The sequence below is a fragment of the Cervus elaphus genome, chromosome 8 (genome assembly GCF_910594005.1).
Source record: "Cervus elaphus chromosome 8, mCerEla1.1, whole genome shotgun sequence".
NCBI lineage: Eukaryota > Metazoa > Chordata > Mammalia > Artiodactyla > Cervidae > Cervus > Cervus elaphus.
Genome location: NC_057822.1, coordinates 28,368,309 through 28,393,587, shown reverse-complemented (window position 1 = coordinate 28,393,587; position 25,279 = coordinate 28,368,309). Strand labels below are relative to the sequence as shown.

General features: G+C 37.6%; 1 protein-coding gene across 8 annotated transcripts in view; it reads right to left on the bottom strand.

Annotated features, from left to right (window-relative positions):
• Positions 1-356: 356 nt before the first annotated feature.
• USP37 (ubiquitin specific peptidase 37) overlaps positions 357-25,279 on the bottom strand; it is a 91,504-nt gene continuing 66,581 nt past the window's right edge. For all 8 annotated transcript variants that reach the window (XM_043910057.1, XM_043910055.1, XM_043910056.1 and 5 more), the window contains 8 exons: positions 25,088-25,229; positions 22,814-23,069; positions 12,308-12,474; positions 10,097-10,157; positions 7,682-7,797; positions 6,284-6,353; positions 5,421-5,559; positions 357-4,920 (listed from right to left, as the gene is read on the bottom strand). In XM_043910057.1, the coding sequence (XP_043765992.1) occupies positions 4,833-4,920; positions 5,421-5,559; positions 6,284-6,353; positions 7,682-7,797; positions 10,097-10,157; positions 12,308-12,474; positions 22,814-23,069; positions 25,088-25,229 (1,039 nt within the window). In that variant the 3' untranslated portion in view covers positions 357-4,832. The remainder of the gene's footprint in view (positions 4,921-5,420; positions 5,560-6,283; positions 6,354-7,681; positions 7,798-10,096; positions 10,158-12,307; positions 12,475-22,813; positions 23,070-25,087; positions 25,230-25,279) is intronic.

Sequence of the window (25,279 nt, the reverse complement as noted above, 5' to 3'; positions counted from 1 at the left end):
CACATACCCACTGGGCCTGGGCTAGGGGCCTAACAGCAAGTATGAAGTGCATACACTATTTTACCTTCTCTCTGATACTCTTAATAGTAAGGCAAAGGAAGAGCACAGTTTAGGCCAGTGTTGAGTTTAAAAAATGTTATGCAGAACCTCTGCAGAGCTTCACAGATTCCTCAGATGAAATCCAGCGAAGGTTGGTGCTGACTCAGCCATACTAGGTGAGCGTCCCACTCCCTTTAAGGTGCAACAGTGTTGCACCTTAAGTCAGAAGACCAATAGAATGTGATTTTCACAACTTCAACAACTGGTTAGGTGTCTGCAAGAATGTGTCCTTCTCAGAAATAAACAGTAGAACAACACAAGGTTAATAAAGGCTTTAATTTCACACACAAAAAAACTCTATGCATAATTTAAAAGGTAAACAAAAAACAAGAAAAAACCGTAAAGGGTACAGAGGAACAGTTCTGCTAAAACACAGATAAAGTGCCGCTCCATACAAAATAACAAAGAATCAGAATCAAAAGTCACTCTGAACACAAAATCACCTCACAAACAGTGTGGCCAAAGCTGCCAGCAAACCTGGTAGTGGCTCAACTAGGGAAAGATGAAGAAGCTTACTTCTGTTCTCCTCTCTGCAGCATAAATAAACAACACTGAGATAGGCCAGAGAAGTTGGAGATGGAAGGGAGAGTGGGGGTAAACCTAAAGACGAGAGGTGTGTACAGCCACTGTGTCTCACTCTTCCACCCCTCTGTTCTTGAGACACACCAGTTCAGATGATCGCTCGTTTTGGCATTGGACCCAGTGAACTCCAGTCCTGATCCAGATCCTCACCTGCTCTATTCAGACAGCAGTGGACATCTCTCTACTTCAAACCTCTGCACTTTTTAAGTCCAAATGACTGAAGTCAACTGCTTATATCCATACTGACACATTTTTTAAACTTCAAAACCTCAGATACATAGCACACAGGGAAAGGAAAATTTACTGTGTATAAATATATGTGATACAACAAAAGAGTCTGTCTGAAGTTTAGTAATCAAAGCATGCCATAAAGGAGTCAGTGGTCATGGTGAGACACAGCAAAAGAAACCTGGCACAAAATTCTCAAGGCCTAACAAACTATTGTCTTCCAATAAAATATATATATATATATTTTCAGATGTTAATAACACACTGATAGAGACAAAATTAGAATTCTGAAGTAACACATCAGAAAGATGTTAGAGGGAGGAAATCTGTTTAGTTTTTGTACACAACTTAAAGAGCATTATTTGGTGTAAAGCAAGATGGGGAGAAAGAAAAAGATGTTATCTGTTTTGGGGGGACACTTTTTATTTATGTGACTTGCATCTAGTACTGGGTTGCTGGTGACTTTTCTGACAATCTCCGTGTATACAAGATCCACTTGGAGATCCAGCTCTGCTTCCCTGGTTTAAAAGACCACTTCAGGAGAATCACTTAAACAGGGCAAAAAGTATTGACTAAGAGCATCCGCTATAGTCACTCCAGAGGACAGAGAAGAAAGAGGAAGAAGGGTAATTTTTACTTAGTATAATCTCTTTTCAGTAGATCACAAATGAGTTTACAAAGTACCTTTTCTTTCCCTGTCTCCAACCCCCATGCTCTCTATACACTCGTCATGCTCAACTACATATGAGAAACTGCCAAGAATCTCTTTAATTTAGGTGTTTCCAAATAGTTTTCATTATACAACTATATATTCAGCTGTACATGTGTAGAGCTGTATTTATATAGATACATAATGGTAACTGCAGTATGGAAGAATAAGTAAATTCATGAATTCACTTGCTGAGGTCTTACAAGTTTTTCTTTTAGAAGAATTTTACACTTGATCAAGGAGAGAAATAAGGAAATATCTAGTATTTGCCTCCTAGAGTTAATGAACTGATCTTTTAAGTATCGCTGTATACTTCTTAAAATGTAAACATATTTACATTTGTTATTGAGCCATTAAGTTAGGTCTGAAATTAACAGACCACAGATCACGGCAAGTAAACAAGTAGCTCTTGGAATCAAAATATAAATAGAAGAATAATTCATGGATTTGCTTCTTATTCTATTCTGCTGAGACAAAACTTCAGTTTGTGCACACATACATATTCCCGACACAACAGAATCTATCTTCCTGTAGGCCTAAATTATAGTTAGGACTTCTAAAATGATAGTAACATCTGGCCACATGCAACTTTCCAATCCTTTATAATGTTAGATGGTAAGAATTAATGTTTGAATTTTAGTTTCATTTTCCCTTTCAAAATATTCCAATTAAGATGAACTGTGTATAAAATTAAGTACTGTCAAGTTTCAATTCAAAGTCATTTAAAGTAATGTAACCGTATTTGGTATTTTCAATAGGAATATTAGTTATTGTGCAAACTGCCTGGAACTGAAGCACTCTGTCCTTATCTATTTTGTCCCTTTCTGGCACTAACATGTAAAGTGCCCCATCTCCTGATTCTGAGCAAACTGCACAAAGAATATAATCTACCGGTAATTTTAAGATAAACACAGTCAGCTCAAAAAAACAAAAAACAAACCCCATCAATATGGTTTGGCTGAGCTTTCCATCTGTAGTCATTAACCCTTCACTGAACCAAAATGAGAAATTAACTTAGTAGTGAAAACAGTAATAGCTGAAGGAGTGAAGGGAGAAAGGAAGGCTGACCAGGCCAAAACAACAGACATATCAAGGAAACTTCAAGTCCCAAACATGCAAGTATATGAGCAGTGAGATAACGCATCTCCTATTTTGATCTAGTAAGTCCTGCCCGAAACATGAAGAGCAAATCAAATTAAGTTTGAGCCAAGTGTACTTCAAAACCATACACACAAGCTACAAAAAGCAAGTCAAACAAGGGTACTTCACGGGCAACCCGGGCTTACGGCATCATTTCTATTTGTTTAAATGCCCTAAATGCACCCACTCACGTCAAATCATTCCCAATCATTTTTAAAAGCACCTCACTCAAAGCTCTCAAGTATAGACACAGAGAAGTAATAAATAGCTAAAGAATTTGATTACCACTTCACTCATATATGAGAAAATAGTTTTTTTCCCAAGGGGAAAAAAAAGGCTCCCTAGTGGAAACAAAATTTTAAAAGCTAGTTTTTTAAACAAGTATTTTCCCCTGCTCTATACTGTTCCTACATATCCTACCGCCACACCATTCTGGAACATTCACTACATTAACAGGTAGGTAAAACAAGGTAGGAGACAAAGCTTTCATCAGTAGTTAAGCAAAAGTGCTGGGGCCACTTACAATAGAAAGATTCAGTATTTTAGAACAGGTTACTATGTTAGAACATATCCAAGTTTCAAGAGTAGGGCTTGAGCTCTCTTAAGGCAATCTTCTAGAAAAGATGTTACATCTTCTGTGATGATGGACTTAAAAATGAAAAGAAAATGTTGAAGGTTTCATTTTGCTATATTTAACTCTGGGTGATCCTAATGATTCCTGGGCTCACAAAATTATTTTAGGAACAGAGAATTCTACTCTCAAACTCATTCTTTATATGGTTTCACAAGCTGCTTAACGAAGCAAGGTATGTCAGCTGAGTGATATAACTCACTTAAATGTTGCACCCCCATTTGACCTCAACTCAAAGCACCTAGAAAGTAATAAATTTATTATGCACCTTTGTTATTTGTTAGTTTTTGGAATCACCTAAACCTATCACATTTTAATTCTCACCCTGTTTGAATAGCAAGGCAAATGATTAATGGTTAAGCTTTTCCCACAGCTCACGTGCTTAATTTCACCTTTGCAGCAGGGCTTTCAGCTTTAGTGGTCGAGTTTCAGCTTGAACACAAGAATACTCCTCCTGACCTCTCTCTGTCTGGGAGACAGAGATGCTAGTATTTTTCATATTCCTTAGGTATTCTTGTTGGGGAGTCCCAATTGGGACATCACTTTCCTACCTCTTAAAGTTTTTGCTTCAGTCTGTTAGGGTAATGCTTGCTCCATGGAATAATAACACAGAAGAAAAACAAAAGATTCTATCTTCAGCACAATAATATAAATGATATACAATGAACATACTGTGTGAAGGATTCTTTTGAAAGAAAACACAAAGTGTACAATGAATATCAAATGTGGCAACACAGCACATTCCAAAGCACCAAAAATCCATTTCTTGGGACTGCATGTAAACAGCAAAAGCATTACAAATCCATGAAATATTTTTTTTTTAATAAAAGCTCCTCAAGTCAGACGGCAGAAATGCCCCTCCTTTGCCAGGAGGACAAACTGTCATTAGTGTAACATGGAGAGCTGGCTTTCCAGTGAATTTTACTAAAAAGAAACACACATGAAAGATTACAGACTTGAGTGAAATTACTCAAGGAACGTAAAAGCTAAATGCCAAATGATATGTATATCTTCATACATTTCTCAGGTGAATGGACTCTTGACAACTTTTCTTTTCCAAACTGCTGTGCTATTAATTTTGGGCAGGCATACTCTGGTGGCCTATTCTAATTCTTTAAGGCTCCATTCATTCCACAAATATGTGTGTGTATCTACATATATATATATATATATTTACAACATGTATTCCTAAGACAAAAGGAAGTGCCACTCTTGTAGGAGGAAAAAACGGATAATCAGCTACAGATGTGAGACCAGTTTCCACAAAACAATTAATATGGAGCGTTCCGCATAATTGCAGTTTTCGTCTTTTGGTTTGGCCCTGAGCTGTTTGTTGCTCCCGCATCAAGTAGAGTTCCAAATTCTTCTCAGGCAGAGGAAAGAGAAGTGGGTGGCAGTAAGAGAGAATACGCAGTGCACACTGCCAACCCAGGGGTTTGTTCCTCATGAAACCTGACGAGTGGTCTTCCCCACTTCCAGGTTAAGTGCCTGAGAGTTCTTTTCTGTTTCCAGCAGCTCATCAAATATCTCCCTTAAAATAAAAAAAATTAAACAGGAAATTCAGTGAGCAAATAAAAGGACAGACAGAAAATAGACATTGATAAAGCCTGTGTTATCCCATTTGATGCCTAAATTGTATTAAATAAGCAGCTCATTCATTATCATCTTAACCCCATGTGCTGATTCTTGAAAATAATTAGAGGGGGAATGGCAACAGCTAGCTTTGATAGAAAGGCTATGTATTTCCCATCCATGTAACTCAGATCTTCTAGCTGATATAATGAGAGACAATAACAGGACAGCTTCCATCATAATAAGGTCTTAAGCTCTATATCTACATTTTACTGTCAGATGATTAACTAATGCTGAGTTAAGAGAAAAAACATTTTGGAAATATCAAGATATGAGCCCTAATAAAAATAATAAATTGTCAACCAATTTAACTGATGGGTACAATTTATCTTTAAAGGAAAAAGCAAAGAGTTCAGGAGATTTTTAGCCAACAGCTTCAGACTGGGCAACGCTTCTTACTTGTGCATATAAAAGAAGATGTAGCCACTCCGATCTCGATCGCTCTGCACAGAAGCCTCTTGGATTTTAGATACCTCTAGGTCATTATATGTAAACCATGCCTGCTTCTTAATGTCGTACACATCACTAATGTAGTGACCTGAAAGAAATAAAAATTAAATTAAAAAAAAAAAATACCGAATTTTTCTCAGGTACAGGAAATGTCAGAAACAGTCAACCCCATTTCACCTTACTTCCAACAATATTTCTAAAACCCATTTAAAAACTACAAAAATTTAAGAGGGGAATACTGGAGAAGGAAATAGCAACCCACTCCAGTATTCTTGCCTGGAGAATCCTATGGACAGAGAAGTCTGAGGGGCTACAGTTCACAGGGTTGCAAAGAGTAGGACATGACTGAGAGACTAAACAGCAAGGGGTGAATATGCTACATGTATTTGATACATGTATTTTGCTTAGGGAAATCTGGGTCATTTGTGAATAGAAAAATCAGAACAGCTGCACCTATTAACACACACAGTGTGATAAAAGAAAAGATTTCAAATTTTTCTTTTTTCTCCAAAGATTCATTTATTGAGCACCTCCTGCAAGTGACACACGTTTGCTCTGGTGCCTCATGGCACCCCAGGATGACCCTGGGCTGGGGTCACTTATGTGGACTTGGGCCCAATCTCATAGCTGGCGTTCTTTCCTCCTCAGCAGTCTTCCTCTTGGCTAAGGCTCTGAGAAGGGGCCCCCAGGGTTCAAAGTTTTCCGTGATGCATTCAACTCACACCTCACAAAGCTAGGCTCAGAGCAACTCAATAAGGAGTAAATGCTGACTGGTCCATTTATAAAATGCTGAAATCCTAATGTCCATTTACCTGAAGAAGACGTGCTACCAATGTGACTGACAACACTGATGAGCCGATAGGAATGAGGAAGATCTCCTGTCTGGAAAACAGAAGTGGGCATGACTTTTAACTCTTTGTATAAAAGCAAAACACTAAATTTATTATCAGAGCTGACATGGGGAAGTTTCAATGTGTGGGGGGTTAGACTCAATAAAAAACTCAATGGTTGGTACTGTTCATGTCCTTTGACCCAAGAATTCTACTCCCAACTAAGAATTTATTCTAAGAAAATAATTCAAAAGAAGAAAATGTATATATGTATAAAACTATTCACTGTAGTATTATCTATAATAATGAATAATTGGAACTAAAAATACACCCAGTAATAGTTAAAGGTTACAGGTATTTCAACTCAGTTCAATATTATTCAGTTATTTAAAGGGGCGGGGGGGAAACCATGGTTCTGCAAAATGTTAATTTGTTTTTAAAACCTACATGAGCACACACAATATAACTATAGATCTATATGAAAAGATAATGTTAATGGTTAAGTACTAAAAAACAGAATGAAAATAATGAAAAGAGTTGCTATATTGATGTAGGGATTATGGATGAACTTTTACATTTTAAATATTTTAAGGAAAAGAAAATAAAATTGAAAAGTGATATTCATGCACTTCAGGCATTACTAAAGAACATAATTTTGGGAAGAAATTGGGAAGAAATATAGCTATAGGTAAGCCAGAAACAATTAAAATGTTCAAATACTTTGATGCAGTAATTTATTTCTGAGGATTTCCTTAAAGAAGAAAATCCTAAATATAGAAACATTATAATCATACACAGTTCCTTGATATTATAATGAAAAAAGAAGAAAATTTAAATGCTCAATGTTAGCTAAAAATTAAATAAAATAAACAGTAGTTAGAACAGTGGGATCTGGGTAATTAAAATTATTTTAAAAAATTGGAAAATGGGAAAAAAGCAATTATTTAGGGCAAAAAAGGGTTAAAAAAAGATTCCAAGTGCTCTAGTTAAATGTTATTAATTCAACAGTTTTCACTGAGTAACAATCAACTAGTTTTAGTATTTAACCTTAAAGATAAAATAGTTTTGGTAAAACTGAAGGTGATTTAACATATATGTAACTTTGAGAGCTATTACTAGTTATTACCTAACATGTACATAAGGCTGTCAAGGATGTATTTCTGTTTTTCTTTTGTTTTTCTCTTTCATTTTGTTTTGAATATTCTGTGTAAGTAATGAGAAGTAAAGCTCAAGAGAAAGCGAGGGCCTTTTGACGGCTGCCAAAGGGGCAGAAATGAACCTGCAATGGACAATGACCATGTCCTTTGAAGATAAGGAGCAAGAGAAGGAGTACTGACAACATGACCAGTTGTTTTACAAAAGGAATATAATGTCACCTACCTCAGCATTTCTTTTTAGTTCCTCAGTTTCAGCTTCTGTGTACTCCATATCTAAAACATCTTCATTTCCAGAGTCCTCATCAGAGCCCAATGAATCCAGAAAAGAGCTGTTAAACTCTGAAGAACACAAAGACAAAGTCTTGTAAAAGCTCTCAGAATAGACACAAAGAGACACAGTTGGGAAGATGAAAAACAGCTGGAAGTACACATTTTATCATCCTAAGAAACAAAAGACATATTATTATTAGGGTTCCAACTCACCCAGCCTACTCTAGGGAATAGCAATTCAGGCACCAGTTATCTGTAAAAGAAATGTTCCCCTTTGTTTTAAACATATGTATATCAAAGGGGATAATACTCTTAAGAAAGGAATGAAACTGAAAAAGAGAATATAATTTGTTAGACATATAAATTATTTGTCTAGAATATAATTTGTTTTAACATATAATAAAAATATATGTTAGATAATTCAGTTTCACTGAATACCTGTAAGATATGTTAGATTTGACACATCTGGTGCATATTATAGGTGCCACCAGCAAACATAAAGTATCTCATAGAAAAGAGACCATAAAAAGATCAATATCCTTTCATTTTCTTCAATATTAAATCATACTTTGGAACTGAACAAAAATAATGGAAATTCAACATTTAACTAAGTTTTACCTAAAATACACTAAATAGATAAATAAATCCAAGATCCATTTTTTTTCCCCCTCCTTAATGATGTGCTTCCACTGGAAGAATCCATCTTTACTCAATGGCTTCAAATAAAAAATCCCAGGAGCGTTTGTACAGAAATGAAGCCTTGTTTAACGCTTGTTTAAAAGTTATGAACACTTAAAAATGGGAAGAACAGGAAGAGATTATAGCATCTAAATTCTGGAAGCTGGAATATACAGGAGTGACAAGACTTAGCAGACCTAAGATAGTCAAAGCCAAAACCTAAGTCAGTATTGGAAAAGTTGAGAATCAATCCAATTTATATCACAAGGTCTTCAAAAGATACAACTTGGAAATACCAGGTACCTCTGAAATTGGAGGCTAAGAATAGGATAAAAATAAGGATTAGGGAAAAGCTGTTTGAGTTACAGACTCTTAGAGCCACTCCCCGCTATTTTATGCTGCTGGGCAATGACAGAAGTCTGGAGCTTTGCTCTCTGGAGAGCTGGTAAAACAGTCTCTGCATTGGGGGGATTCCAGGCACAAAGGACTACCATACCGAAAATGGGAGGAGACCACAGTGTACATATTCAAAGATATGAGTAACTCCCACCCTGACCCCCAGAAGGCCCTATTCCTATACTTGGCTTCCAGAACTCTGGCAGCCACATCTTTTTATCTTTAGGCAAAGGCATAAAACTAGAACACTTTCTTTAGGAATCTTACCAGCCCAAGGGGAGGCCTAAAATATTAATGCCATCCCCTAAATAGTAAAATCCTATAAAACTCAAAGTTGACAAGCTCTAGCTATTCATATACTCAGAGCTTCCAATAATCTTTTTAGTCCCCTACTTTTTTTTTTTTTTAAATAAAAAAGAGTTATTTGTTTATTTTTTGGCTGTGCTGAGTCTTCACTGCTGTGGGTGGGCTTTCTCTAGTTGCGGTGAGCTGAGGCTACTCTTTGTTGTGGTGCATGGGCTTCTCATTGCAGTGGCTTCTCTTGTTCACGGCTCTTAGGCTATAGTGTGGACTCAGTAGGTGCGGCGCACAGGCTTAGTTGCTCCATAGCAAGTGGGATCTCCCTGGACCAGGGATTGAACCTGTGTCCCCTGTATTGGCAGGCGGATTCTCAGCCACTGGACCACCAGCAAGTATTTAGTCCCCTACTCTTAATCATGAGTTGACAGCCAAGGATTACCAGATACTGAGGATTACTAGATAACTGAGGAAAGGCTCTAACACGAAACATAAAGACCAAAATAACACACAAGACAGAGCAAAATGGAGAAAAGAGAATCTACTCAGGGAGATGAAAACGTCAAATACACACAAAAAATGAAGTATGTTTAATATCCTCAGAGTTGAGATGGTATTGCTTTCATGAACTACCCCACCCCAAAATTTTATGAAAAGTAGCAATCACAAATCAGTTCTTGCAAATTAGAAATAGACATAAAATACTAAAAAAAGTTTGAAGTTGGTGATAATGTTGGAGAAACTTTTCAGGACAGTAGAGAAAAATAACAAAAAGATGAAAAACTGAAGAGATGAGAAAATTATGTTTGAGTGTTTGCTTTCCTCTGGGAGGGAGGGTAGGGAAGGGATATACAAGTAACTTCTAAGGTTCTATTTCTTTACCTGGGAGGTGTTCAAATTTGTTATTGTTATTAAAGATGACAAAACATTTTATATACTCCTCTGCGTGTGATACATTTCATCATACAAAAAAATGTAATTAAAGTAATCTCCATACCTTGAAGACTTAACTCCGTAGCTCTTTTGAGGTCATCATCTTCTTTCTGTTCCCAAGCCTCCTAAAGGAACAAGGACAAAACTAAAGTATTTAAAGAAGTACTGATTAAACTTACTTAATAAGGATAAAACCAGTTGCTCTGAACGTATTTGCTAATAATGCTTTCTATAAACGTATGAATGTTTAGAATATGACCTCTTGAGAGAGATGGAGAAGTTCTTTACTTTTTCCAAAACTGTCTTCCTACTATGGCCAGTTTTAAGCTACCAATGTAACTCTGACTGTAGATTTGGGAACAGCTATGTATAATGGGTTCTCCTAAGCTGACAGGGAGCTGGCTCTACCACATCACTGAGCCTACATCTATGACAACAAGATAAAACAAAATTTCCACAAAATACTATTCATAGATTTCTATGCTTTTCTAATATATCTGAGGTTTTCTTTATGATAGTGTTTTCTGTTTGTTTGTTTTGGCCATGCCCCACAGCGTGTGGGATCTTAGTTTTCCAAACAGGGATTGAACCTGTGCCCCCCTGCCTTGGAAGCACAGAGTCTTAACCACTAGACCGTCAAGGAAGTCCCTGAGGTTTTCTTTAAAGAAAAAAAAAAAAGTACCTCTGAAAATGTCTCAACTAAATGACTAATTATAAAAAGGAATAGGAAAATGTTGACTACAAATTTTCCCTTTCATCTTGAGAGAAAAGATAATTTACAAAGGATGCATGAGTAATGAAAAAAATATAAAACTGTTTTTATACTTTTCTCAATTCTAGACTTGTTTTTAGAGTTAATATATAAGAAGCTTAGAATGAACTATCCTGCATTGTAGTCCTGGGAACAATAATACTGTGTTCAAGAAAGTCACAGAGGTGTTCTCTAAGAGGAAACATGATTACTTAAATTTATCCAAGTATATAAAGTTTACACTGAGACAAGATGGTAAAGGACTCTCTCTCAGTAATTCATAGAATGATGCAGGGCTTCCCTGGTGGCTTCAGCAGTGAAGAATCTGCTTGCCAACACAGGAGACATAGGTTCAACCTCTGGGTTGGGACGATCTCCTGGAGAAGGAAATGGCAACTCATTCCAGTGTTTTAGCCTGGGAAATCCCATGGACAGAGGAGCCTGGGGAGCTATAGTCCAGGGGTCGCAAAAAGCTGTGTCCACAACTTAGCGACTAAATAAGAAGGTGTGCCAAACTAAAGAAACCTTCATCTCATAATCCTCACATCTGAGAAAAATAAGACAATTTTAACCAGGTCAGCTGACAAGAAAAATAAGTCTTTGTCTGTGAAAAGGAGGGTTGTTGAAATTTTTTCTTTTTTTCCCCCTTCTTTTCTCTGAATTTTTTCTTTTTCTGCAAAGGGCAACCCACTCCAGTATCCTTGCCTGGGGAATGCTATGGACAGGGGAGCCTGGGGGGCTACTGTCCACAGGGTTGCAGAGTTGGGCACGCCTGAGCACGCCTGAGCTATTGCTAAGAAATAAAACTTATTTTCCACTGAAAGTAAGTTTTTCTGAAACAAATGATTACTATAAATAATTTGTGAAACAGTTTGACATATATATATTTTTGATGACAAGGCAACTAGGGAGGTACTTTTTATAAATAAAAGGATACAGAACAGCTGGTTCTGAAACAGTTTTAAAGCAGCAGGTCTCAACACTGCCTGCACATTAGAATCATTGGTGGAAGTTTAGGGAAAAAAAGAAGAAAGAAATCTAGTCGCCCAGACCACATCTGAGATCAATTATATCAGAATTTCTGAGGGGCAGAACAATCTGGGCATCAGTACTCCTTTTAAAGCTCCCCAGATAAAATGCAGTTAAAATTATGACCCTATATTCTTTGCCTTAAAATATCAATGATAAAATCATGATTGCATACTGGCTGTTTTAACTGCTTACAAAATAAAGCTGGACTAGGGATGATCTCCAATAATCCATCTTGCTTTAGCATGCAACAAATCATGGTAACAGGAGGTAACCAACAAGACATTTTGTTGCACTTGGATTAAAAAAAAAATTAGTATTTGTTTCAAACCTAAGGAAAAGGCCCAAAGCAAATTTAGTTTGTTTAGGTGGCTCAAAGATTTACTGTATGTAAATCACGTGGACCAATGCCTGACACAAAGTGCTTAACAAATGTTTTTTATTATTACTATTGCTCTATCTCTTGGAAAAGACAGATATGCAGGTATCTCTTACTTGCTCCTGGAGGCTCTGAGCCAATGCCTGCTGAAGCTCCTGTTCCTCCCTCTCACGCTCCATATCATACTGCTGGAGCCAATCAACCTCTCCTTGAGATCCTTCCGGAGTTTTGTTCTCTTTATTTTCATCACAGTCTTTAGTTATCTCAGTAAAACTGGCAGGATCTGAGGAAGCAAAACAGAACATCACTGGGAAATCCTCTTATAAACTGAAATCTCCACCCTAGAGTGACATGTACTATTCAAAGAGTAATGTATCTTAACCCCAGACATAACTTGCTTGGGACATACAATCTCCCCTTGCTACATCTAGATCAGGGCTTCCCTATCTCAGCACTATTGGCACTTTGGGTGGGATTTTTGTTTGGATGGGGGAGATGGCTGCCCTGTGTACTGTATAATATTTCGCAATATCCTTGACCTCTACCTACCAGATCCCAGTAGCAACCCCACCCTCCCCAGCTGTGACAACCAGAAGTGACACTGTTAAATGTCCCCTGGAGAACAAAACTGCCCTCGGTTGAGAACCACTGGCCTACAGTAATGGTTCTGAAACTTGACCAATCATTAGAAGCACCGTGGTTAAGGATGGAGACAAAAAAATAGCCATATTCATAGGTTATGTCATATGACCAATTACTAGGAATAAAGTATTGTTTAGGGTAAATAAAGTAAGAATTAGGATAGAATGATTAGGCCAATTACTGAGATTTTCCGTTACTACATTGTATATCATGAGTGTTTTTACATTAACAATCAAATGAGCCTTGTGCATATTTTAAACAGAAGAGCTACATAAAATATGTAATAAACATTTCATGTACCATACAAGTATATGACAACATATTATGTTTAAAACATTCAACCAGGGAGAGAAGAAAAATTTAAGCCTTCATTTTTTTTCTGTTCATTCTCAGTTTCTAGATTAGAGTCTCCTAGTGCTAATGCCACTGCTTCATACGTCCAAACAACGAAGCATGATGTTCCGACCATTCAGTCAGTGCTAGTTCTGAGTTCTAGTAGCAGATCTCCTTACACTTACATGGACTGGAGGACAGCCCAGTAGAGCACCCATTCATCACTATTGGACAGTTAGCATCTATTATATATTTTCTCCTTATTCTAGTGTTAGCCAGAATAAACAGTACAGGTATGTAATTTTATTCTGGTTACCTGAAATTTCATTGTAATTTTTAATACAGGTAAGAGTGGGGAGAAAAGCAAGGCACCTCCTTCCCTTCTAACATTTTACCAGAGCAAAAACTTTCACCTTAACAAGTTAAGGAAGTTCTCATAAAAAAAAGTTTAGCCAGTCAGTAAGAATTTTGGCTTTACAGGATTATTTCATATGGACTTAAAATTAGTGTGTACTCTTTACCTGCCCCAATACTTCATTGGAACCATTGAAATGGTAGATACTTTTCCATAATACAGACAACTCTGAAGCTTACAGCATCTTGATTTTAGACTCAATCAGCAACTAGTCATTTTTTAATTGAACTGACTTACTGACTGAATTGGAGAAGGAAACGGCAACCCACTCCAGCATTCTTGCCTAGAGAATCCTGTGGACAGAGGAGCCTGGTGGGCTGCTACCCATAGGGTCGCACAGAGTCGGACACGACTGCAGCGACTCAGCATGCATGCATGCATTGGAGAAAGAAATGGCAGCCCACTCCAGTGTTCTTGCCTGGAGAATCCCAGGGATAGAGGAGCCTGGTGGGCTGCCGTCTATGGGTTTGCACAGAGTCGCACATGACTGAAGTGACTTAGCAGCAGCAGCAACTGAATGAATATTTACCATTAAAACTAATTCTGAATATTAAAAGAAACTCAGGATATATTAGGTGCAAAAAGCAGTATGATTACAATTAAAAAATTTTTTTTACTCCTCCATTTTTGGAGAAACAATCATTTCCAAAGCCTGGAAGGGGTGGCTCTGAAGCATATAAGATCCTGCCTGTCCCTTTGGCCTTAGCTTACTGGATCAGGAATGAAAATCTGAGAGAGTTAACCAACTAGACCACTTCTGGAAATTTGGAACTGAGACGTTCAAAGTTAGTTGATGTTAAGCATTTCAAGTGGAAAAAAGATTTGGGAGTTGAGGCTGCTATTTTAGGAAATAAGATGAACATTATTATTTTTATTCAAAACATACTCATAAAAAAAGGTGACAGAGGCACAATTCTTAACCAATAATTTTCAGCACTCAATGTACTAATATATCTTACACAATCCTAGAATTACACTAGCAACTAATGCATGTGATAGCAAACAGATGTAAGAAACTTTGAGATGCTAAAAAGCTCAATATACATCTGTCTTCAGAACAAGATTATCAGACGGATACAAAAACACTTCAGATCTAGGAACAAATAAGACCACGAAATAAAAAACACACTTTAAAGGAACTGGCACAATGGATCAGAGGGGGTCCATGTGATAAAAACATTCTTAAACTAAGAAGATCATCTGCTGCTTCTTTCCTACATTCTGTATTTCAGCCAAGGGGTAAGTGTCCACCCAGTGTTTTTTTTTTTTGAAGACAGAAATCTGGGAGTCATTCTGATTTCTCATTTACCCGCTCACATTAGATAAATTGCTATTTCCCATCCCTCTCTCGAATCCATCAACTGTTTTTTTTTTTTTTTTTCCCCAATGCCAAATGTTAACCAAATGTTAACTTTTGTTTTGGGCTACTGTAATAACTTTCTAACAGTTCTCACAGGGTACTTTGGTTCTTCTTTAAATTATGCACTACACTGCAGCAAATTATCTTTTTCAAATACAAATCTTTATCAAATACCTTTTGCTTAAAATTATTCAATAACTTCCTAATGCTTTTGAAATCAAAGTCCAAACTTCTAAACATGATTTTAGGCCAGGTAAAAACTGGAGACTGTGTAACTCTCTAGTCTCATTTTTGCTTTTCCCCCCTCAACACTATGTTCTAGTCATGCAGATCATTCTGAACTTTTAAGGTTCACTAACTTACCATGGCCTTCCTCACATCCGGACCTTTGCACACACACTCTTCCCTCCGTCTTTGGTTAACAGTGAAATCTTACTTAACCAGTCTTTCTTTCCCTCTTCAGTTGATTCAAGAGATGAGCTCCAAATATTTACTGAGAATCATGCTACGTGCCACATACTGCTGAAGAAGCTGAGGATATAGTGATAAGGCAAGATGACACTTGCCCTGAAGGAGCTTAAGTGCAAAGCCTTGGAGATGAAAACGAGCCTAGCATGAGGGACACAGGGAGAAAATATCAGTATGGCTAAAGCAGCAGAGTAAAAGAGGGGCAAGGTGAAGACGTCATAGTGAGAAGCCTGGATTAAGCGTAATGGGAAATCACAGTAAGTTCTAGGCAGAAAGGTAATGTATGATTTATACTTCAGAAAGATTACGCTGGCAGCTTTGTTCATGAAAGGAGGTCTGCAGTGGGGTGAGAGTAAAGGAAGAGACATTAGGAATCAACTGTAGTGGCCCAAGTGAAAGCTGGAAGACTAGAGTTATAGGTATGAAGATGTTGATAAGTGACTGGATTCAGGATATATTTTGGAGGTAGAGTAGACTAGACCTATTGACGGACTGAATATGAGGTGTAAACAAACAAACAAACAAAAAAAATCAAGTGAGATATAGTTTTGGCTTGAACCAAAAACGGTGGATGGTGATACCACTTGCTGATATGGTGCAAGGTTACTGGGGTGGGGGGTGGCGGCTAAAAATCAGCCACCAAATGGACATTTCAAGCAGGCATTTAAATATGTAAGTTTAAAGCTTAGGGGAGAGATCCAGGCAAGGATATGAATTTGACAGACCATCAGTATGTGAGGTTATGGGAACATATGAGATCCCTTAGAGACGTTTAGGAAAAAAGACAGCTAAGGATAGTGTTCTGGGAATATTCCAACAGTTACAGTTCTGATGAGGAAAGCAAAATCAAAATCAAAAAACCCTAGGATGAATGGTTGGTTTAGCAGGAAGAAAAAACCAAGCAAGAGTAGTTTATAGAAAAAAGTTTATAAAGCTTTAAATGTTAAGGAGGGAGTGGTGGATTTTATGAAATATCGCTACTGTAAACTTGATAAAGATCATTTGAGTGGAGTGGTGGGGGTAAAAGCCCACTTTGAGAGCGCAGACAAGAGGATGGGAGATGGTAAGAAAAAAGAGAGAATGAGTAAAATGACTCTTTTAAAGGATTTTTCTGGGAAGGGAGCAAACAAAAGGGGCAACAGCTATAGGGAAACACAAGGTAATAATAAGGTTCTTTAAAATGGGTAATATTTAGAAAACAACAGAGTGATTTAGAAAAGATGCATAAGAGAAACAGTATAATGTCAAGACAGTCTTTAGAAGATGTAGATGAGATCTTGGATATGAATGAATGAAGGGACTGGCCTTCAAGGACATTTCCTCCATAACAAAGGTGAAGGCACAGCTTTCATCTGATTGCATCTATTTCCTTTGAAAGATCTACAGCTAAGTTGTGAGCCCAGATTATATGTGGAAGGAGAACTATATATTTAAGACATTATGGAGACCAAGAAAAGAAATTTACTAAGGAACTATAGAAATGACAAGCAGAATTTAGTGCCCATGTTACAATGTGGCTGTGAATTTGAGGAAAGTATAGTCATCACAAGTTTGTGAATTTTCTCCAGCAATCTTTAGCTGCTTGGGTGAAGGTATGGAGTAAAAAGCTGGTTGAGCTGGGAAATGGGATTTCATTAGGCAACAAAGGAACAGAGGACAGAGAGAAGAGAATCAAAATATGGCATATAGGCTGGGGAGGCACGTGATAATAAGAGGGAGGTGAGGAAGAGCCAAAAAATAGAAGACAACAGACTGGAAGTCTTAATGAGATCACGTAATTGTTGAAATAAGTTTTTGTTGTTCAGTCACTCATCCATGTCCTTTGTGACACGACTTAGACCTCTTTGTGACCTCATGGACTGCAGCACGCCAGGCTTCCCTGCCCTTTACCATCTCCCTGAGTCTGCTCAAACTCATGTCCATTGAGTCAGTGATGCCATCCAACCATCTCATTCTCTGTTGTCCCCCTCTCCTCCTGCCTTCAATCTTTCCCAGCATCAGGGTCTTTTCAAATGAGCCAGCTCTTCACATCAGGTGGCCAAAGTATTGGAGTTTCAGCTTTTGCATCAGTCCTTTCAGTGAATATTCAGGACTGATTTCCTTTAGGATGGACTGGTTGGATCTCCTTGCAGTCCAAGGGATTCTCAAGAGTTTTCTCCAACATTACAGTTCAAAAGCATTAATTCTTTGGTGTTCAGCCTTCTTTATGGTCCAACTCTCACATCCATACACGACTAGTGGAAAAACCATACCTTTGACTATATGGACCTTTTTGGCAAAGTAATATCTCTGCTTTTTAACATGCTATCTAGGTTTGTCATAGCTTTTCTTCCAAGGAGCAAGCATTTTTAAAATTTCATGGCTGCAGTCACCATCTGCAGTGATTTGGGAGCCCAAGAAAATAAAGTCTGTCACTGTTTCTACTGTTTCCCCATCTATTTGCCATGAAGAGATGGGACCAGAAGCCATGATCTTAGTTTTCTGAATGTTGAGTTTTAAGCTAACTTTTTCACTCTCCTTTTTCACTTTCAAGGGTCTTTAGCTCCTCTCTGCTTTCTGCCATAAGGGTGTTATCACCTGCATATCTGAGGTTATTGATATTTCTCCCGGCAATCTTGATTCTAGCTTGTGCTTCATCCAGTCTGGCATTTTGCATGATGTACTCTGCATAGAAGTTAAATAAGCAGGGTGACAATATACAATACAGCCTTGATGTACTCTTCCCAATTTGGAACCAGTCCGTTGTTCCATGTCTGGTTCTAACTGTTGCTTCTTGACCTGCATACAGGTTCCACAGGAGGCAGGTAAGGTGGTCTGGTATTCCCATCTCTTGAAGAATTTTCCACAGTTTGTTGTGATCCACAGTCAAAGGCTTTAATGTAGTCAACGAAGCAGATATTTTTCTGGAATTCTCTTGCTTTTTCTACAATTCAACAGATGTTGGCAATTTGATCTCTGGTTCCTCTGCCTTCTCTAAAACCAGTTTGAACATCTGGAAGTTCTCAGTTCATGTACTGTTGAAGCCTAGCTTGGAGAATTTTGAGCATTACTTTGCTAACATGTGAAATGAGTGCAACTGTGTGGTAATTTGAACATTCTTTGGCAAGAAATAAAGAGAATAAAAGAATGACATTACTTGAGCTAGGGGGAGAAAAGGGTTAGAGAAAGATATTTGAAATTAGTATTTCAAAGGTGATACAGTTACTGATGATGACAAAATCTAGGGAGGTAGTTCTCAAGCTTTAGCATCAGAATCAACTGGAATCAAAAGACAGAATGCTAAGCCCCACCATCCAGAGTTTCTTATTCATTAGGTGAGGGGTGGGGGTCAAGAATGGCATTTCCAGCAAGTTCCTACATGATACTGATGGCCTGGAGACATACTTTGAGAACTACTGGTTTGAGTTTTGTCAGTTGTCAAGATGGGGAAGAAGAAAAGTTCTTTGGAATTGAGGTAAGGAACTGAGACACCAGGTGGCTGACAGGGTCATTTAGGAGGATGCTGAAAGCCCTAAGAATGCTGATGGGAGTGGAATGACTGGAAGGTAAAAGATAGCTATAGAAAGAAATAATATGGCAAAGTCTGAAGTTACATAGTTCAAATGAGCAGGGATTTTTGTAGGATGAAAGGAGACAAGCAGTTGGAATTGGTAATTTGCAACAAGGAGAAAAATGATCGCATCTCCATGCTCTGAAATTTCAGGGTATGGGGGGAAAAATCCAAAACAGCTGTTAAAAGAATAGTAGGACAATTCATAATGGGAATTTTTCAAAGAAAAATTGGCCTTGACTAGAGACTAAAGGGACCTAACAACCAAATGCAGTGGGTAAGCTTTGGGTTTGAGTTTTTTTTTAAAGTGTAAAAAACATGTTACAGATAAATGGGAAAACGTATATGTGGGCTCTCTCTATATGGAATTATATATGGAATCACTCTTAACATTCTGAGGTATGCTAACTGTTACACAGGAAAATTTCCATGTACTTAGGAGAGTCAGGTTGAAGTGTTTCAGGGTAAACTGTTATGATACTTGCAATTTCAAATAGTTCTATTAAAAAAGAAGAGTGTGCATGCTCATTCTCCAAAGATGGCATCCAATGAACCATGCATATAGGTATTATAACTCTGTGTAGTCTGACTCACAGTGAACACTTGCAGATCCTGTGAGTCCTTTAAGAAAATGTGACAGAACTGACTCTGTCCTAATTTTGAGCCTATACATTAAGGGCTTCCCTGGTGGCTTAGAGGGTAAAGCATCTGCCTGCAATGTGGGAGACTGGGGTTCGATCCCTGAGTCAGGAAGATGCCCTGGAGAAGGAAATGGCAACCCAATCCAGTACTCTTACCTAGAAAATCCCATGGACGGAGGAGCCTCGTAGACTACAGTCCATGGGGCTGCAAAGAGTCAGACATCACTGAGAGACTTCACTTCACACATTAAGAAGACCTGGCAGATGCCCCTTTTGTGTTTTGGACAGCCCTGAGCTACCATGTAAGACATTTGGCTACCATGCTGAAGAGACCACATGGAAAGGGAGAGTCCCTGAGATTATATGAAGAGATGGAAAAGATGAAGAGAAGAGGAGGAGAGAGATGGCCAGGGAAAGGGGACCGGAAGAACAGAGAGGCTATCTAGGCATCCCAGCTGACCCTTCTCACCAATACCAACAAGATGCCAAGGTGAGCCATCTTGAATGTTACAGCCCAGTCAAAGCCCAGCCAGCAATACAGGGAGCAGAACAACTACCATCTAAGATCAGTCAATCTATAGAATTATGACATATTAAAATAGCTGTTTTAAAGCACTAATTTTGGGGTAACTGTTGCACAACTACACATACACATGGGGGCGGTGTGGAAGGGAGAGGAAAAAGAAAGTGACAAAATGTCAATGAATCTAGGTCATGGGTATAAAAGTGTATATTTTATTTTCAACTTCTCTCTGGGTTTGAAATTTTCAAAATAAAAACCTTATGGAGGGTTTGATCATATTTGATCATTCCTTAGAATTATTATTAATTTTTAAAGTATGATAATGATATGGAGGATATGTTATTTTGAAAAGAGTTCTTATCTTCTAGTGATACTGACGTCCTTACTGATGAAATGATCTAATATCTAGGATTCACTTCCAAAGGCAGTGATTGTTAGTTTAGTAAGAGAAGGGGACTTCATAAGGATACTTACCATCAAGAGATAAAAACTTACCATCAAGACATAAAAAACATGTTAAAAAAAAAGGAAACATCCATATACAAAAATCATAAGCTTTTTGTTTCCAGTTAAATTGAAGGCATACTAATTATTTTGCTTGTATATAAAATTCAAAACTGACAAGGCCCTAACAACCCCAAGAATAAATAAAATAATTGTATCATATACTAGTATTGCCTTCACTTTCAAAATCCTAGACTTGACATACTGAAACACATTAGCTAGCTATACAGATATAGATACTAAATCTTTAGTATTTAGTACCAGCAGAAAAAAGTCAGAGATGGCCAGAGGAGAAGCAGTGAAAATTTTTTACTTAAAAATCTTAAGACACCCATAGTGCAAGGCAAGGAGGTTCAGTTCTGTTGTTTGCAGTGATAGCTTGAGAAACAACAAAATGTGAGTAATAATTACCACAAAAATTTGTATTTGTATAGCACTTAACATAACACTTATGTATTATTTAACATTTTACCCCAACCATCTGAAGTACGTCTCATAGATTCCCCATAGAGATAAGAAAACTATCAAGGGGTTAAATCATTTATCTAACAATTTTTAACTAGTAGGTGGTATAGCTAAGGCTAGACACCCAAGACCTGCTCTCTTAGTTCAGTGGTCTTTCCACCATTTTAAAGGGATAAACCCAAAGAAGAATGGAGAACTTGATTTATACATTAAAACTTGGTATAAGTTCAGATATGAAAAAATGAAGAAAGAATTACACAAATTTCTGAGAGAAGTGGTAAGAAAAAAGTGACCAAAAACTGACACAAACAATTTTTAAATGCAGGAATACCAACTTTTCTTTTGATGTACACCTATAGCTGCTGGATCATCGAAAAAGCAAGAGAGTTCCAGAAAAACATCTATTTCTGCTGATTATGCCAAAGCCTTTGACTGTGTGGATCACAATAAACTGTGGAAAGTTCTTCAAGAGATGGGAATACTAGACCACCTTACCTGCCTCTTGAGAAACCTGTATGCAGGTCAGGAAGCAACAGTTAGAACTGGACATGGAACAACAGACTGGTTCCATATAGGAAAAGGAGTATGTCAAGGCTGTATATTGTCACCCTGCTTATTTAACTTCTATGCAGAGTACATTATGAGAAATGCTGGGCTGGAAGAAGCACAAGCTGGAATCAAGATTGCAGGGAGAAATATCAATAACCTCAGATATGTAGATGACACCACCCTTAGGGCAGAAAGTGAAGAACTAAAGAGTCTCTTGATGAAAGTGGAAGAGGAGAGTGAAAAAGTTGGCTTAAAGCTCAACATTCAGAAAACTAAGATCATGGCATCCAGTCTCATCACTTCATGGCAAATAGATGGGGAAACAGTGGAAACAATGGCTGACTTTATTTTTCTGGGCTCTAAAATCACTGCAGATGGTGACTGCAGCCATGAAATTGAAAAACACTTACTCCCTGGAAAGAAAGTTATGACCAACCTAGACAGCATATTAAAAAGCAGAGACATTACTTTGTCAACAAAGGTCCGTCTAGTCAAGGCTATGGTTTTTCCAGTGGTCATGTATGGATGTAAGAGTTGGACTATGAAGAAAGCTGACTGCCGAAGAATTGATGCTTTTGAACTGTGGTGTTGGAAAAGACTCTTGAGAGTCCCTTGGATTTCAAGGAGATCCAGCTAGTCCATCCTAAAGGAGATTGGTCCTGGGTGTCCATTGGTAGGACTGATTTTGAAGCTGCAACTCCAATACTTTGGCCATTTGATGCAAAGAGCTGACTCATTTGAAAAGACCCTGATGCTGGGAAAGATTGAGGGCAGGAGGAGAAGGGGACAACAGAGGATGAGATGGTCGGATGGCATCGTCGACTCAATGGACATGGGTTTGGGTGGACTCCAGGAGTTGGTGATGGACAGGGAGGCCTGGTGTGCTGCGGTTCATGGGGTCACAAAGAGTTGGACTTGACTGAGCGACTGAACTGAACTGAACTGAACTGACACCTAAAGGGACAAGGAATACTCTACTACTAGCCTCTGACACTAACTCACAATATTCACTTCTCATTTCTGTTAGAAAAAAAAGAGAAAGAGCATAAAAATATTATAGCTTCATTATACAGATCCATCTCATCTCCCATTATGTAGAAGTCATTTGCTATTATAAATCTTTTAAAACAGTTGTGTCTTATTTAACAGATGTTTATCTTTGTTAAACCTACCAGGCTCTGTGATTGTCTTCGGCTTCTCAGTTTCCACAGAGTCTGGATTTTCAGGCATTTCTTGAATATCATCTTCTGCAAATCCGGTATCAGGGCTGCTGGTTGGTTTATCATCATCTTCATGACTGAGAGATGGTGAAGCTTCTCTCTTACTTATCTCTAAAACAGCTGCTAGAAGCTCCTCTTCACTCATTCCGTCAAATCCTGACTGTTCCAATTCAGACTTCTCAGGTTCCATTCTGGATGATTTTGAATCCTGAAGAACAGAACTGCTTTTAGAAGAAAATAGAATGCCTACAAATACAGCAATCCTAGAGTTTAAAGTGATATGTTTATTTCTAAAGTTTCCTTTCTTTTTTCTTTTTCTGGCTGCGCCATGTGGCATGTGGGATCTTAGTTCCATGCCCTCTGCAATGGAAGCGTGGAAACCTAACCACTCATCTGCCAGGGAATTCCCAAAGTTTCCTTTCTTTGATGCTTTGGGTTATTTACCAACTAATAACCAATAAATAAACTCACTGGGAAGCCTAATTTTCTTTTAATTCTTTATGTACTAACTACATAAAGATACATGTTCACTTGCTTGATTATAATAAATGTTAAGTACATTCTTTGTAGACATTTGGAAAATACATAAAAATAATTTCATTCAAAATCTACCACTCAAGAGATATTTAAGTGTTTCTGGTGTATTTTTTCCAGATATACATGGATCACACTGTAAATATTCTGTCACTAAACTTATCCTTCTTTTTAAAATGTGGGTAGCTCTCATTCCTTTTTTTTGAATAGATGAAAAAGATAAAAACTATAAAGATTTTGTAACTACTTAGAAGTTATTTTCTGTATAAATTTCTCTGATTTCTGGGAGAATTTTTCACTTTGTCATTTCTCACTCAAGGTCAGCAACCACAAACTACCTCTAGCTTTAAAGACAGGAAACAGTCTGAACAAAAAATAACTACTGAAATAATTGCTATTTTACTGAAATGAGGTTTAAAATCAGTTGCATGAGATAATGCAAACTCCTAGAAAAGCTTATATCTTCAAAAATGTTAACTATCATTATTATGTGTCAAGACTGAAGATGCTGTAAGTTGTGCCTTCACACCCATCAAACTTTTAGATTACCTAGTTGGCCTGTTGATGTTAAAATATTTACTATGGTTTCCTCATATTAATAATTAGTATCAAAATAATGCAAGTAATTATTTGAGGACCTGGTGGCTCAGATGTTAAAGAATCTGCCTGTAATGCGGGAGACCTGGGTTCAATCCCTGGGTTAAAGATCCCCTGGAGGACGGCATGGCAACCCACTCCAGTATTCTTGCCTGGAGATTACCCATGGACAGAGGAGCCAGGCAGGCTACAGTTCAAGGGGGTCGTAAAGAGTTGGACATGAATAAGTGATTAAGCACACACAGCACATGTAAAAGTAGCTCTGAAGATTAATATTAATAGGAGGAAGCTATTTATTTACAACAACTTTCATTTCTTAAAGTATCTTATCTTGGAAGCAACCTAAGTTTCTACTGATGGATGAATGGATAAAGAAGATGTGAAATGAGTGTGTGTTTAAGTGTGCATGCACACACACGATGGAACATTATTCAACCATGAAAAAACTTTTGAAAAAGAATGAAATTTTGCCATTTGTGACATCACTGAAGGACCCTGAGGGAAATAAGTTACATAGAGAGGAAGATAAACACTGTATGATTTCACTTACATGTATAATCTAAAAAAACAAAGAAACTAAGCCCACAGATATAGAGAACAGACGGTGGCTGCCAGAGGTGAGGACTAGGGAGTCAATGAAATCGGTGAGGAGCAAAAAAGTACAAATTTCCAGTTATAAAATAAGTCATGGGGATGTAATTTACAGTTAATAATATTGTATTGCATATTTGAAAGTTGCTAAGCACATCTGAAAAGTCCTCACTCACAAGAAAAAAAATTTTTTTGGTAAATAAGTATGGTGATAATGTAAAATAGATTTCTTGTGGTGATCATTTTGCAATCAATATACACAAATATATCATCATGTTATACAGCTGAAACTAATCTCATGTTTTATGTCAATTATACCTCAATTAAAAAAAAGTCTCAATCCATGTTTAAACACACAAGTTTTATAGCTACAAACAGCACACTCAGTGTTTGAACAGGTGCATTAAATTTATGATCTATTATATGTATTTATTAAGTTTGCCCATGTTGCTTACGAAAGGCATTTGTTTATACAGCCAGATACTTTGATAAGAAATCACTTACTTTTTCCAGGTCCTCCTGCTGCTGTTCACTGCCTGACATTTCACAAAGTCTCTGGCTAAGGGCCACAGAGCGTTTAAGCTCATCTTCACTGTCTGAATCAAGGCATAAAGCTAAGGAGGTCTTGGATTTGAAGGTGAAATTCCTATAATTTAAGAGAAACAAACAAACAGACAACTGTATGTAAGTGATAAG